We start from the raw sequence: 17,179 nt of genomic DNA, 5'->3' as shown, positions 1-17,179 counted from the left end.
GAGTCGTATTCCACGTTGCCAGGGAGATTCACTCCCCTGGGTGTCTGGTCCCACGTAGGGGGGAGGGCAGTGATTTCACCTTTCAAGTTGGCTTAGCCAGAGAGAGAGGGCCACATCTGAGCAACAAAGAGGCATTCGGGAGGAGGCTCTTAGGCACAACCATAGGGAGGCCTATCCTCTCCTTTGCAGCAACCGTCTTCCCAAGGGTAAAACCTGTGGTAGAGGGCTCAACCCATCAAACCACCAGTCCCCTATGTCTGTGGTCATGTTAGCAACCATCGAGGTGGGGTAGGCGAATACCCCTGCATTCTCCACAGGCTCCTCAAGGGGGCACTACATCTTTTTTTTTCCTTGTTTTCCATTTTTTTTTTTAACTTTCCCTTCTTTTTTAAATCAACTGTATGAAAAAAAAGTTAAAAAGAAAACAAACATACAATAAAAGAACATTTCAAAGAGACCATAACAAGGGAGTAAGAAAAAGACAACTAACCTAAGATAACTGCTTAACTTCCAACATGTTCCTACTTTACCCCAAGAAAGTTACATAATATAGCAACATTTCTGTGAACTTGTTCCTACTATATCCATCAGAAATTAACAGACCATAGTCATTCCTGGGCATCCCCAGAACGTTAAATAGCTTATCTGTTCTTCTTGGATTATTGTTCACCCTTCCTTCATTGCTCTCTACTGCTAGTTCCCCTACATTCTACATTATAAACCATTGGTTTTACATTTTTCAAAGTTCACATTAGTGGTAGCATATAATATTTCTCTTTTTGTGCCTGGCTTATTTCGCTCAGCATTATGTCTTCAAGGTTCATCCATGTTGTCATATGTTTCACGAGATCGTTCCTTCTTACTGCCGCGTAGTATTCCGTCATGTGTATATACCACATTTTATTTATCCACTCATCTGTTGAAGGACATTTGGGTTGTTTCCATCTCTTGGCAATTGTGAATAATGCTGCTATGAACATTGGCGTGCAGATATCTGTTCGTGTCACTGCTTTCCGATCTTCCGGGTATATACCGAGAAGTGCAATCGCTGGATCAAATGGTAACTCTATATCTAGTTTTCTAAGGAACTGCCAGACTGACTTCCAGAGTGGCTGAACCATTATACAGTCCCACCAACAATGAATAAGAGTTCCAATTTCTCCACATCCCCTCCAGCATTTGTAGTTTCCTGTTTGTTTAATGGCAGCCATTCTAACCGGTGTTAGATGGTATCTCATTGTGGTCTTAATTTGCATCTCTCTAATAGCTAGTGAAGCTGAACATTTTTTCATGTGTTTCTTGGCCATTTGTATTTCCTCTTCAGAGAACTGTCTTTTCATATCTTTTGCCCATTTTATAATTGGGCTGTCTGTACTATTGTCATTGAGTTGTAGGATTTCTTTATATATGCAAGATATCAGTCTTTTGTCAGATACATGGTTTCCAAAAATTTTTTCCCGTTGAGTTGGCTGCCTCTTTACCTTTTTGAGAAATTCCTTTGAGGTGCAGAAACTTCTAAGCTTGAGGAGTTCCCATTTATCTATTTTCTCTTTTGTTGCTTGTGCTTTGGGTGTAAAGTCTAGGAAGTGGCCGCCTAATACAAGGTCTTGAAGATGTTTTCCTACATTATCTTCTAGGAGTTTTATGGTACTTTCTTTTATATTGAGATCTTTGGTCCATTTTGAGTTAATTTTTGTGTAGGGGGTGAGGTAAGGGTCCTCTTTCATTCTTTTGGATATGGATATCCAACTCTCCCAGCCCCATTTGTTGAAAAGACCATTACGACTCAGTTCAGTGACTTTGGGGGCCTTATCAAAGATCAGTCGGCCATAGATCTGAGGGTCTATCTCCGAATTCTCAATTCGATTCCATTGATCTATATGTCTATTTTTGTGCCAGTACCATGCTGTTTTGGCAACTGTGGCTTTATAATAAGCTTCAAAGTCAGGGAGTGTAAGTCCTCCCACTTCGTTTTTCTTTTTTAGAGTGTCTTTAGCAATTCGAGGCATCTTCCCTTTCCAAATAAATTTGATAACTAGCTTTTCCAAGTCTGCAAAGTAGGTTGTTGGAATTTTGATTGGGATTGCATTGAATCTGTAGATGAGTTTGGGTAGAATTGACATCTTAATGACATTTAGCCTTCCTATCCATGAACATGGAATATTTTTCCATCTTTTAAGGTCCCCTTCTATTTCTTTTAGTAGAGTTATGTAGTTTTCTTTGTATAGGTCTTTTACATCTTTGGTTAAGTTTATTCCTAGGTACTTGATTTTTTTAGTTGCTATTGAAAATGGTATCTTTTTCTTGAGTGTCTCTTCAGTTTGTTCATTTCTAGCATATAGAAACATTACTGACTTATGTGCATTAACCTTGTATCCCGCTACTTTGCTAAATTTGTTTATTAGCTCTAGTACCTGTATCGTCAATTTCTCGGGGTTTTCTGGATATAAGATCATATCATCTGCAAACAATGACAGTTTTACTTCTTCTTTTCCAATTTGGATGCCTTTTATTTCTTTGTCTTGCCGGATTGCCCTGGCTAGCACTTCCAGCACAATGTTGAATAACAGTGGTGACAGCGGGCATCCTTGTCTTGTTCCTGATCTTAGAGGGAAGGCTTTCAGTCTCTCACCATTGAGTACTATGCTGGCTGTGGGTTTTTCATCTATGCTCTTTATCATGTTGAGGAAGTTTCCTTCAATTCCTACCTTTTGAAGTGTTTTTATCAAAAAGGGATGTTGGATTTTGTCAAATGCTTTTTCAGCATCTATTGAGATGATCAATTGATTTTTCCCTTTCGAGTTTTTAATGTGTTGTAATACATTGATTGTTTTTCTTATGTTGAACCATCCTTGCATGCCTGGAATGAACCCCACTTGGTCATGGTGTATGATTTTTTTAATGTGTCTTTGGATTCGATTTGCAAGTATTTTGTTGAGGATTTTTGCATCTATATTCATTAGGGAGATTGGCCGGTAGTTTTCCTTTTTTGTAGCATCTTTGCCTGGTTTTGGTATTAGATTGATGTTAGCTTCATAAAACGAGTTAGGTAGTGTTCCATTTTCTTCAATGTTTTGAAAGAGTTTGAGTAAGATTGGTGTCAGTTCTTTCTGGAAAGTTTGGTAGAATTCCCCTGTGAAGCCATCTGGCCCTGGGCATTTATTTGTGGGAAGATTTTTGATGACTGATTGGATCTCTTTGCTTGTGATGGGTTGGTTGAGGTCTTCTATTTCTTCTCTGGTCAGTCTAGGTTGTTCATATGTTTCCAGGGAATTGTCCATTTCTTCTACATTATCCAGTTTGTTGCCATACAGTTGTTCATAATATCCTCTTATAATTTTTTTAATTTCTTCAGGATCTGCACTTATGTCACCTTTTTCATTCATTATTTTGTTTATATGGGTCTTCTCTCTTTTTGATTTTGTCAGTCTAGCTAGGGGCTTGTCAATCTTGTTGATCTTCTCAAAGAACCAACTTTTGGTGATATTTATCCTCTCTATTGTTTTTTTGTTCTCTATGTCATTTATTTCTGCTTTAATCCTTGTTATTTCTTTTCTTCTACTTGGTGTAGGATTGGTTTGCTGTTCATTTTCTAGCTTCTTCAGTTGATCCATTAGTTCTTTGATTTTGGCTCTTTCTTCCTTTTTAATATATGCGTTTAGTGCTATAAATTTCCCCCTTAGCACTGCTTTTGCTGCATCCCATAGGTTTTGGTATGTTGTGTTCTCATTTTCATTCGTCTCTATATATTTAGCAATTTCTCTTGCTATTTCTTCTTTAACCCGCTGATTGTTTAGGAGTGTGTTGTTTAACCTCCAGGTATTTGTGAATTTTCTAAGTCTCTGATGGTTATTGACTTCTAATTGTATTCCATTGTGGTCAGAGAATGTGCTTTGAATAATTTCAAACTTTTTAAATTTATTGAGGCTTGTTTTATGTCCCAGCATATGATCTATTCTGGAGAAAGTTCCATGAGCACTAGAAAAGTATGTGTATCCTAGTGATTTGGGATGTAATGTCCTGTATATGTCTGTTAAATCTAATTCATTTATCAGATTGTTTAGGTTTTCAATTTCCTTATTGGTCTTCTGTCTGGTTGATCTATCTATAGGAGAGAGTGATGTGTTGAAGTCTCCCACAATTATTGTGGAAACATCAATTGCTTCCTTTAGTTTTGCCAGTGTTTCTCTCATGTATTTTGTGGCACCTCGATTGGGTGCATAGACATTTACGATTGTTATTTCTTCTTGCTGAATTGCCCCTTTTATTAGTATGTAGTGGCCTTCTTTGTCTCTCAAAACATCCCTGCATTTGAAGTCTATTTTATCTGAGATTAATATTGCTACACCTGCTTTCTTTTGGCTGTAGCTTGCATGAAATATTTTTTTCCATCCTTTCACTTTCAGTTTCTTTGTGTCCCTGTGTCTAAGATGAGTCTCTTGTATGCAACATATTGATGGTTCATTTTTTTTGATCCATTCTGCGAATCTATATCTTTTAATTGGGGAGTTTAATCCATTTACATTCAACGTTAAAACCGTGAAGGCATTTCTTGAATCAGCCATCTTATCCTTTGGTTTATGTTTGTTATATTTTTCCCCTCTCTCTATTAATATCCTTTATTGTACCCATACCGAATCTCTTTAGTACTGAACCTTTCTCCAAGTCTCTCTGTCCTGTCTTTGTTTCTCTGTCTGTAGGGCTCCCTTGAGTATCTCCAGTAGGGCAGGTCTCTTGTTAGCAAATTCTCTCAGCATTTGTTTGTCTGTGAAAAATTTAAGCTCTCCCTCAAATTTGAAGGAGAGCTTTGCTGGATAAAGTATTCTTGGCTGGAAATTTTTCTCACTCAGAATTTTAAATATATTGTGCCACTGCCTTCTTGCCTCCATGGTGGCTGCTGAGTAGTCACTACTTAGTCTTATGCTGTTTCCTTTGTATGTGGTGAATTGCTTTTCTCTTGCTGCTTTCAGAACTTGGTCCTTCTCTTCTGTGTTTGACAGTGTGATCAGTATATGTCTCGGAGTGGGTTTATTTGGATTTATTCTATTTGGAGTTCGCTGAGCATTTATGATTTGTGTATTTATGTTGTTTAGAAGATTTGGGAAGTTTTCCCCAACAATTTCTTTGAATACTCTTCCTAGACCTTTACCCTTTTCTTCCCCTTCTGGGACACCAATGAGTCTTATATTTGGACGTTTCATATCATCTATCATATCCCTGAGGTCCATTTCGATTTTTTCAATTTTTTTCCCCATTCTTTCTTTTATGCTTTCATTTTCCATTCTGTCATCTTCCAGGTCACTGATTCGTTGTTCAACTTCCTCTAGTCTTGTACTATGAGTGTCCAGAATCTTTTTAATTTCGTCAACAGTTTCTTTAATTTCCATAAGATCATCCATTTTTTTATTTAGTATTGCAATGTCTTCTTTATGCTCTTCTAGGGTCTTCTTGATTTCCTTTGTATCCCGTACTATGGTCTCATTGTTCATCTTTAGTTCTTTGAGTAGCTGCTCTAGGTGCTGTGTCTCTTCTGACCTTTTGATTTGTGTGCTTGGGCTTGGGTTATCCATATCGTCTGGTTTTTTCATATGCTTTATAATTTTCTGTTGTTTTTGGCCTCGTGGCATTTGCTGAACTTGATAGGGTTCTTTTAGTATTTGTAGACCAATTGAGGTCCTTATCTCTTATTTATCAGATCTACAGCTTCGTGGAGTACACTTTCTCTAACTAACCAGCAGGTGGCGTCCACGAGCCACCTGTTCTCCACAAACCAGTTCTCCCCTGCTTAGCCTTTTTGGTGAGTGGGGGAGTGAGTCTTGTGGGGTCCAATTGGTGTACCCAGCTTGCGTGTGTAGTTGGTGTTGCCTGCCCTGTATATGGGGCAGTATCTGGGCAGTCAGGGAGGGGGGGTGGCCCTAACAATCAAATCTCCCTGGTGATCCTAGAGTTTTAAAGCTGCTGCAATAGTCTAATCCTTCAGTTCAGTCCTGCCACAGTTTGTCTCTGCCACTGACCCACAAGTCCTTGGTATTGGCGTATGGCTCCTGAGACTTGCAAGTGGGCCCCTCTTCCAGGCTGTGCACCCCGGGTCCTCTGTTGAGGGATGACTGTGCTATGTCACAGGTGAGTGCCGTCCCCCCTGGGCAGTTCTGGGCTGCTGGGCTGTGTAGGGAGGCTCCCAGTCTGCTGAAATGATGGCTGAATGGGGCTTTGTTAATTCACACTGCTCCACCTTCCCAACTCTGGGACAATCAGCTGAGGTTGCAGGGAAGGCTAATGTCCACGCCCAGTTTTGTGGTGTGTGCCTGTTATTTGAAGCAGTTCCGTCACACTGGGTTGTATGGGGCAGCTCTGGGCTATGGGGCTGGCGATGGGCAGGAGTGTTTCCTGTCCACCAGGATGATGGCTGTGAGCGGACACCCCCGTTTTCTTGGGAAGTTGTGGTGTTTAGTGAATTTTCTCAGCCACTGGATTATTGCCTTTTGTCTCAGAGCTCTCTTAGTTCTGCTCTTGACTTGACCTGCCCAAATAGCAAGTCTTTGAAGCTTTCTGTATTGGGCTTCTTAGAGTAATTGTTTTAGAAAAAGAAAAAAGGATTTAAAAAAAAAAAGGGCCCTCCTCAGAGATCTAATGGGTTATTGAAATGCTAAGAGACAAAGCAACCAGGGCCATTAAGGAAAGGTCCACAGGGCAGAGAGATCAGCTTTTCTTCGGGATTTGCATATGCGCCTCAGGGCCTGAGCTCTGCCCTTCCCCTTTCTATGTTCACCAGAACTCCAAAAATCCTCCGCTTTTATTTTGGAGTTTTTCGTGTTGTTTTTTTTCTATGCCTGTCTCCTCTCTGCTGGGCTGGCTGCTCTCAAATTCTCTGGTGTCTGGTCTCAGTCTATCTATGGTTGGAGTTTGGATCAGTAGAATGAGTTTCCGATAAGGGCTGCCAGTGCAGTTCTCCCTTCTCCTTCCCGGAGCTGACAGCCCCTCCTCCCACGGGTCTGAGCCTGGCAGGGAGGGGCGCGGGTCCCCTGACCGCAAAAACTTACAGATTTCGCTGATCTCAGCAGTTCCACGCTTTCATGAGTGTTGTATGAAGTATGCCCAAAGTCAGATTGCTCTGTGGTGTCCAGTCCACGCAGTTCCTGGCTGTCTACCTACTTTCCTGGAGGAGTAACTAAAACATACAGCTCACCAGTCCGCCATCTTGCCGACATTTATTTTTTATAAAAGAGATTAGTCATTTATTATAGATATGTCTCATTCTGGATTTGTCTAATTGCTTTCTTTAAAATGTCCTTTAACTTACTGCTCCATTTCCTATATTTCTAGTATACTGGAAGTTAGCTATAGAGGCTTAATTAGATTCATATTAAACATTTTCAGCAAAAATACCTCTTATGTGACACTGGGTACCTTATATTTACATCACATCTGGAGAGACTTAATATCTGGTGGTTTCTTTTTTTAAAACTTTTATTGTGGTAACATATATACAACATAAAATTTCCCATTTTAACCACTTTCAATTATACAGCTCAGTTGTATTATTTACATTCATATTGTTATGCTACCATCACCACCAATCATTACCAAAATTCTTCCATCAACTCAAACAGAAACTCTGTACCCATTAAACCTTCCGTTAGTTTTAATATATTTTTTTAAGCAAGCACATATTTCTTCAGGGTCTTCAGTAGATCTTTATGAATTGTCTGAGGGTTGCTGCTGTGGTGCTAATTATGATCTCTTCAAAGTCTTTAGTGTATCAGTATTGGAAAAAAGCAGAATAGAAATAGTCCTTCCTCCTGTTGGCCTGAGATAGCAGAAGCAGTATGTAAGGATAGCAGAGGCAGGAAATTACTATTTTTTTTCCTTTTCATCCTTTATTTTGGGTCCTGAATTGTGGTTGTGATAGTTTGGCCTTCAAGGAATAAGGCCATATGGAGTGTCTCTTTCAGACCCACACTTCTGATTTGTCAGTGTGATGTGGCAGTTTTAGAAGTAAAATAAATCGGTTCAGTAATGATTGCCTTTTCAGTGAACATTCACCAAGTCTTTGTTGTATGTCTGCCATCTCTCAGGCACTCTTCTCGACACTGGCAATACAGGAGAGCATAAAAACAGACTTTACCCTTAAATTACTTTCTCTTGGGGGGAGACTGGAATAAACAATAAGTAAATATATAAGGTCAGTTTAAGTGATAACTGCCCTCAGAAAAATTAGAGCAGGGTAAGTGTGTAGAATGAAGGATAATGGGGTGGGGTGGGAGATAGTGCTCTTTTAGGTGAGGGAGTTGGGGACCACCACTGAGGAGATTTCACATTTGGTCATGTATTGAATGAAGTGAGAGAGTGATCCATGTCAACAGGTGGGAAAGAGAGAAAATCAAGTGCGAAAGGCCCTGAGGTGAAAGCATGCTTGGTTGTTCCAGGAAAAGCAGTTTCAATTCTGTAGGAGTGGAGTCAGGGAGACCAAGTTGGTAAGAGATGAGGTTGGACAGGCAGCCAGAGACTAGTTGCCTCAGTGCTTTTGCTGTACCTGGAGAGTAAAAGGTACCCAGTCAATCATCCACCGAACCACAGATATTTATTTAGAGATCCCATGTCCATTGTAAGGTGTTAGACTCTGTATAGCCTTATAGAACTTTGGTTAGGCTGGTGTGAACCAGCATAAATATTGATATTTGTATTTGTTAATTATATCAGTATCACACTAATGGACTTTGCTACATTTTTGTTGGCATTTATATATACCCCTTTTTAGTAGCAGAACTATATGTAGAAATATGAAACTTGAAACAGACTGTGCTCCTCATTATTCACTGGTGTGTCAACACTAGAAGGAAATGAAAGTACATTTCTTCCCATATTCTGCAAATGGGGCTTATGTGATTAGGAACTTTCAAAAAAGTGTATACATCCCAAAGTAATTTGGACACAAAATAAAAATATATATGCAGGGCCCCCTGAGGAGCTGGGGGAAAATGCAGAAGTGTTGGGCTTCCTTACCTAGATTGTTGCTGATGTTCTTACAAACATTGAGGACTGGCGGTTTGACCTGCCGAGCCCTCTATCATGGGACTTGCCTCTATGAAGGTTGTTACTGCAAAGAAGAGGCTAAACCTGCTTATAATTGTGCCTAAGAGTCTCCCCCTGAGTACCTCTTTGTTGTTCAGATGTGACTCTCTCTCTCTTTAGCTAAGCCAACTGCCCTCCCCACTACATGGGATCTGACTCCCAGGGGTGTGAATCTCCCTGGCAACATGCGATATGACTCCCAGGGATGAATCTGGACCCCACATCATGGGATTGAGAACATCATCTTGACCAAAAGGGGGATGCGAAATGAAACAAAATGAAGTTTCAATGGCTCAGAGATTCCAAATGGAGCCAAGAGGTCACTCTGGTGGGCATTCTTATGCACTATATAGCTAGAAGTAAGTGCCTGAAACTATCAAACTGCAACCCAGTAGCCTTGACTCTTTAAGACGATCGTATAGCAGTGTAGCTTACATGGGGTGACAGTGTTGTTGTGAAAACCTTGTGGATCACACTCCCTTTATCTAGTGTATGGATGAATGAGTAGAAAAACAGGAACAAAAAATTAAATGAAAAATAGGGTGTGTGGGTGTGTGTGTGTGGGTGATTTGGGTGTTCTTTTTTACTTTTATTTTTTATTCTTATTTTTACTTTTTCTGGTACAAGGAAAATGTTCAAAAATAGAATGGGGTGATGAATGCACAACTATATGATGGTACTGGGAACAATTGATTGTACACTTTGGGTGATTGTATGGTATGTGAATATATCTCAATAAAATTGAATTTTTAAAAAAGTATATAAAAGAAGGGAAGTTAAGTATAGCTTTGATACTTTTGCTTGGAAATTTCTTGGAGATCTTTAAGTAAATTTTAAAATAATGAACTATTAATTTTCTTTATCGTGAATAAAATATAGTTTTGGCAGATCAATTTTGCTGGTGGAGATAATCACAGTTAACCTCATTTATGACTTAATTTTGCTTTATTAAATAAACTCAGCAAAAAATCTAAAAGGAAAGATTCATGGCTTTTCTGTCTTTTGTAAGAATATTGCTGATATTGTTAATACAGCAATATCATCAGAAATGTGTCTTGGATGGGGCAAAGCAGTTAAATAACCTTAAGCATTTTACTCTGAGACATCTTCTTTGCTGCTGAGTGACAGGTACTAGAGGAAGTGCTAAGTCTCAGCTTCAGCCTCGTGTATGTGTGCAGTCAGCCTGGAGATCTGAGTTCTCCGAAGAGCAGCAGTGGTTCGGGCTCCAGAGCTCTGCTCTGGGTTAAATCCACCCACCACTTACTGTGTGACCTTGGGCAAGTCACTTCTCTGTGCCTCAGTGCATTCCTTTATAAAAGGAAGATAATAATCATTCCTACTGCATGCTGAAATGAGGTTTAAATGAGTTAGAGTATTTGGAATGGTACCTAACACATTTGGAACACTATTATATTATTATCACCAATACCTAGAAATTGGGATCACTTCTTTCTACATATATTACCGGTCTTTTGTTTTGGATTTTTTCTCTTTCAAAGAACATTTTTTAAAACATTTTAATAAAGTATCATAATAATACAGAAACATTTACATATCCTAAATATATAGCTTGAATTTATACAAATTGAATCACCCATGGAATTAGTATGCAGGTTAACAAACAGAACATTATTAGTACTCTTCTCTCCTTGTCCCCTTTTTCACTCATTATTCTGTACCCAGCTAAAGGTAACCACTTAACCACTATCCTGACTTTTCAAATATAGGTAAGTTTGATCAAGCCTGTATTTATATCACTTTTTAAAAAAACCTGGTTGTACCTGAATAAAGTACATGCTTATGTATGTGAGGTGGTTGAATGACTGAATGTTTTTCTAATTCTTAATTTTGTTTTAGGTATATTGGATCCTCTCGTGTTAGTGTTTCTTAGTTTTTCTTTGGCCACTCTTGAATATTTTCCAGAAGATCTATTAAAGGCAATTTTTAACATCAAATTCTTAGCCAAATTGGATTCTCAACTTGAACGTATGTTTTTACGTTTTGATTTATTAATTTATCACTTGTACTTTATATCCAGGTTTCAGTGTTACCTATACTGAGGCATTTTTTTTTATTGTGAACTTTAACCTATATATTTAACAGTGATAACTTTCAAAGTACAATTTCACAAGTAGTTAGCAAATCTCAAGGAATGTCATGGGTCACAGTTCCACAACTTCAGCCATTTCCATTGTAAAATATAACATACATACAGAAAGGTGTTATCTCTTGATGTACAACTCAACAAGCAGTCATATAGGTAATTTCAAAAATTGTTATGGGTTACAGTTCCACAGTTTCAGTTCTTTTATTATGCAATACAAGGTATTACAGAAAGGTGAAGACCTTCAAGGTACAATTATACTGAAGCATTTTAATAACGTTTTTGTTTATAAAAGTATTCCATGATTGTTGTAGAAAATTTGGAAAACAGAAAAGTATAAAATAGAAAATTAAAATTACCCATAATCTTACCACACACTTTTAATGTTTTAGAATATTTATTTTACTCTTTCTGTCTCTCCTTCTCTTGTATGTATGTGTATTTTAAAACAAAATTTGGATTATTTATTCACTTTTGTATGATGCTTTTTTCCTTTAACTATATTATGAAGAATTTTCCACATTTAATGTTTTTTCACGTCATGAGTTTTTAATTGGCTACATAATATAACATTATATGAGTATAACAAAGTTTATTTACTTGTTATCTTGTAAGTTGTTTCTCATTCTTCACTATTATAAATGATATTGTTGTACATAAGTTATTGACCTCATCTTTGTTTCCTTAGGATAGATTCTTAAATTTGGAATATTAGGTCAATGAAAATTCTTTGATGATATTTTAACATTCATAATTAATGAAAATAATGTAGGAGTTGGTCCTAATGATGCTACTGAATGTAATCACTTAAAAATATAAGGCATGTGTGTGAAAATAAAGTGAATTTATAATAGGAGAATAAAAGTATCAACCAGTAATGAGGATAAACAAAGTATGAAAAAAATGGGTTGTCTTTGCTAGGTCTAATCTATCAAAATCCATTAATATTTTATTTTTAATTTCAGTTTTACCTTCATCTCTAAATAGGAGGGTCCAGTTTCGTCTTATGGAATTAAATAGAGCAGTCTGCTTGGAATGCCCTGAGTTTCAGATTCCATGGTTTCATGACCGTTACTGTCAACAACAATTTAATAAAGGTTTGAGCTTTGTTTTAACCAGATAGCAAAATTTAAGTCTAAAGTAAGTTGGTAGGTAATAATGATTATTTTTGTTAAACCTATACAAGACAGCAGACTTCTCCAGAGAGTGATGGCCTCGTTTAATAGAACAATTTTGTAGGTGAGATGTTAAGAATTTCTTAATATTTAGCTCAATAGAGAACAAGAACTTGTCTTGTATTGAATTTAATGTCAATGATATTACATTGAAGCTCTTGTTTATTTTAACGAGGTTCCAAAGATAATAGAAGAATTAAGTTTTTACTCAGCAGTTGAAACAATTTGAGAAGTTACTCCTCGTGTAATTTGGGTTGTTGGAAATATTAAACTTTATTTTTCAGTTTGTACAAATAGGATGATTTTTATTCTAAACCCGATCAGCTTATTTTAAATGAACTAATTATTTCTCTTTTCGTAAAGATATTGGCAGCATGAATGGAGCGCAGCAGGCTTATAAAATGTTAGTAGAGATTCTAGGAGGAATTAATTGTGTAAAAGCCTCGGTTCTTACACCTTATTACCACATGATAGGTAAGTCCTATAGGATGTTTTGAAGGAACATAAGCTTGATGTAAACTAACAATGTAAATGGTTAACAAAAATCAAACACCATTTTAAACAATATTAATAATAGTAACAAGGAAGATGGTAGTTCCACACTATTGTCTTTCAAATACATCTTAATATATTGTATTTTTTTTGTTTTTGAATATTGCATTTTATGAGAGACCATGACAAGTAGGGTTTAGAAACAAAGGAGGACAGATATGGTGGTGAAGGATCCAGAAATCATCTTTTACAAAGAACTAGAGAAGACTGGGACTGCACAGATTTCAATCCTTGAGCAAGTTTCTAAACCTCTCAACCTTATTAGTGTCTTCATCTATAAAATGGGGATAATAATGCCTGCTTAATAGGATTAACAGACATATTGCATGTAACACATTTAGCAGTACCTTTGGAACATAGTAAGAGTTCAATAAATTTATTACAAAAATTAAAAACTAGGGATGTTTAGTCTGAAAAATGGAACTCTTGTGGGAAGCATAACTGTTTAAAAATGTTTGAAGGATTGTCTTACAGAAGCACAATTATAAACCTCTATTTCAAGGATTAAAAAATGGTAAAAAAAAAAATAAAAATAAAAAAATAAAGGAAGAAGATTTTAACTCAGTATAAGGAGAATTTTCTGAAAGACTTGTTGAAATATGAAATAATGGACTGCCTTGTGAAGAAGTAATAATGGTCAGGCAGAGGCTGGAGTGATGAGATGATGTGTGATTTCTGCCTGGGCAGGAGGCTGAACTAGATAGTCTTTAACACCTTCATCTGCACTACAAAACACATACTCTTAGTCATTTGGTTTTATATTAGTCAGGATTAGATTTGGCTGTGAGTGACAAAAATCTACAAATAATAGGGATTTAAAAAATTAAAAGTTTATTTCTTTCTCCCATACATGTAGGAAGTCCAGGGCTGAGATGCCAGCTCTATAAACTTTAAAGTCCCAGGCTTTTTCTATTTTGTTATCTCTAGCATCCTCAACATGTAGTAGTTTAAATTTTATGGTCCAAGATGACTGCTCTAGCTTCAGCCAATTCATCTCAATCCAAAGAGAAGATGAAAGGGAAGGAAATGGAAGTAGGGGTGTCCCTTTAAGCCCAGTTCCCTGAAGCTTCACATACTATTTAAAATTATACCCCACTAGACATATGGCTACCACACTTGGCTGCAGGAGAGTTTAGAAAATATGGTTTTTATTTTTGATGGCCATGTACCCAGCTAAGGTTTAGGGGTTCTGTTATAAAAATGAAGGCAAGAATGGGTATTGGGGACAACTTGCAGTCTGCCAGACGGTTGTTTTAAAAAATAGATATACTCCTGTTTATTGTAAAAGTAATGCTCACAGAAGGAGCATTACTTCTTAAAATAAATAAGAAAATAAATTCATTAAATAATTCATTAAATAAGAAAATGAACATGATCTGTAATCCAACTCAAAGAGGGTTTTAAAACAATCTAAAATTATGGAGCACCTACATTGTGACAAGTCCCATGGATTCTATTCCTACTATCTCATTTCATTCTTTTTGTTTACTTGTTTTGTTAAAGTTTCTTTCAAACTGGAAACAATGCATATCCATTATAGAACATTTGGAAAATAGAGAAAACTAAAAAGAAGAAAAAAATCACTTAAAATAACCTATCCCAAAGTCACACATATAATTAGTAGTGAAACTAGGATTATAACAACCAAAGCCCACTGTATTTCCAATTCATATTTGCACCTACTCTTGAAAAGAGGCTTATCTTTATGTGGAAATGGATATAAATAATTAAAAATAAGATTTAATCAGTAATATTTGTTTTATTAGGATACGGTATGATTAAGACAGTATATAGTAATAAAAGCATGATCAGAAAGAAGCATTGCTTAAGATATTAAAAAAAAAGAAACTCACTTAAAAAATTATGATACATGCCATCATAGAAAACTAGAAAGGGCAAATAACCAAAAAGAGAAATTACCACTGTTTACTTTTGATGTCTGTTTTTCTACTTCTGACTCTTTTTTAAAAACCAAAAATGGGCTCATTCTATAGTATTTGTAATTTCTTTGTTTATATATCTTGAATACTTTTTATGTCAGTAAACTTATATACTTGTACAACATCATTTTTAGTGACTGCATATATTTCATTGAATAAATATACTGTGATTTATTTACTCAATCCTTAGGAATTTTTTTTCGGTATGTGCATCTGTCAAAAAATGTTGCAATTTCATATAACAATAACAACAATAATAATAGCATAAGTTTTTATATTGCCTTCTATGTGTCAGACACTGTTTTAAGGTCTTTATGTATAATAAACTCATTTAATCCTTATAACATCCCTACAAGATATATAAATTATCCCATTTACAGATGAGGAAACTGAAGAGCAGAGACATTATTGCCCATGTAGCTGCAAATGGCTGTGCAAATGGCAGAGCCAAGATTTAGAACCCTGGGTATTCTAGCTCCAGAATTCATTTTCTTCATGTTTCATAATTAACTTGAAGAGGCTTCAGTGCCCCAGCTTTCCTTATATGTGAAAAATAATTAACCCTGTTCTTTCTCCTTTATATTCATTGTTTCTTTATCCTTTCGTTCTTTTTTGGTTTAAATACTTTCATGATTGCTTTTATTAAGGAAAATTTTCAAACATATACAAAAATAGTATAATGAACCCCCATCCAGAGTTAACAGTTAATCAGCAGCCACTCACTAGTCCCACCTGATTCTTTTCAAGCAAATCCCAGATAACATCATTTCAGCATGTATATCCAAAATATAAGGACGACTTAGAAAATGTAACCATAATGCCATCATCACACCTACAACCATTAATAATTTCTTAATATCATCACATAGCCATTTAATGTTTAAATGATGTCAATTGTCTTTTATATGTTTTTATTTTATAGTTTAGTTGTTCAAATTGGGATCCAAGCATTTGGTTGACTTGTCTTTTTAAGTTCTGTTTTTTTTTTTTCCTCTTACAATTTATTTATTGAAAAAAATAGTCTTTTCACAATCTGGATTTTTCGTATTGCAACTCTGTGTTGCCATTTAACATGCATACCCTGTATTTCCTGTAAAGTAGTAGTTACATCTAGAGGCTTGATCAAATTTAAGTTAGACTTCTTGGCCAGACTACTTCATAAGTGGTGTGTACTCATTGCATCATATCAGGAGGCACACACTGCTACTTGACTTCTTTTTATATTAAGATTAATCAGTGGGTTTGTGTGTCATCAGCTGCTTCATTTTAAAGTTTCCCCATCAGGTTGCACCTACTGATTTTAGCTGCTTTTATTGCCTAAATGCATCATTCATTAGCGGTAGTAACGTAGTGATATTCTCTGTCATCCCTTCTGCATGTATTAACTAGAATTTGTCTAAAAAAATTTCCCTTAGCAACTATTTAGTTATCCTTAGGTACAGTTCATACAGGAAAGGCAGGATAAATGCTTGATTCTTTCTCTTTACTTGTTTTCATGATGAGTTGGTTTAGCTTCCTATGAAGGTGACTGAGAGACTTAAAGGGGATTAAAATAAAAATCTTTAATGCATTTGGCCTAGCCTAGTGCTAAATATACTTTAATAATACTTTCTGGTTGATTTTTATTAATTGGTTTTTAGAGAGGCTCCATTGAATCAGATCGTATATAATAAGGTGGATAATCTGGGAAGTAAATAATTCTTTCTTAAATATATTTATATATTTAATATATGTAGTTTAAAATATATTAATATATCTTAACTTTTGCCTGTAAGAATTTGCCAAATTCATGTCTTTGATTTCTATACTTCCTTATAGATTTTGAATGTGTCTTAGATAAAAGGAAAAAACCTTTTCCTTATGGAAGCCATAGTATAATTTTGGGAAAACTGCCAGAAATGTACTGGGAATCAGGTACCCAGATAGTTGGATCAAGGCTGCCACCAGGAGCTGAAAGGTTTCATAGTTTTACATTTTTATCTGCATGTTAAATTTGGCATAATTTAATGAACTCAGTTATTAACAGTTGATTTTGTGAAAACTGCTCCTCATATATCTCATGTATTCTATCCTGTATCTTTGCTTTTCCTGTGTCTTCTGCCTGTAATGTCCTTTCTTCACCTGTCCAAAGCCTAGCAATCTATCTACAGGGCTACCCTCCTAGTTGTCCCTCAGTTGAAAGTAAATAGTATCCTCTTCTTTTGAGCTCCCATACCGCTCTACTTTTCTGATAGCACTCAGCCACCCTCTATACTGCATTATTATTATGTTCTATATATCATATATTCTCTGTTAAGGCTACAAGCTATGTCGCTTTATCTTTGTATCCCTCACAG

General features: G+C 36.3%; 1 protein-coding gene across 4 annotated transcripts in view; it reads left to right on the top strand.

The window, feature by feature from the left end:
• Positions 1–17,179, top strand: part of FASTKD1 (FAST kinase domains 1) — a 54,789-nt gene that overhangs the window by 36,317 nt on the left and 1,293 nt on the right. For all 4 annotated transcript variants that reach the window (XR_005218966.1, XM_037850514.1, XM_037850513.1 and 1 more), the window contains 4 exons: positions 10,930–11,058; positions 12,142–12,273; positions 12,715–12,825; positions 16,662–16,800. Coding sequence is in view for 3 of the 4 variants with exons in the window: in XM_037850514.1 (XP_037706442.1) it covers positions 10,930–11,058; positions 12,142–12,273; positions 12,715–12,825; positions 16,662–16,800 (511 nt within the window). In the remaining variant the exon portion in view is untranslated. The remainder of the gene's footprint in view (positions 1–10,929; positions 11,059–12,141; positions 12,274–12,714; positions 12,826–16,661; positions 16,801–17,179) is intronic.

Source organism: Choloepus didactylus, chromosome 9, assembly GCF_015220235.1.
Source record: "Choloepus didactylus isolate mChoDid1 chromosome 9, mChoDid1.pri, whole genome shotgun sequence".
Lineage (NCBI taxonomy): Eukaryota > Metazoa > Chordata > Mammalia > Pilosa > Megalonychidae > Choloepus > Choloepus didactylus.
This window is presented reverse-complemented; position numbering and strand designations above follow the sequence as displayed.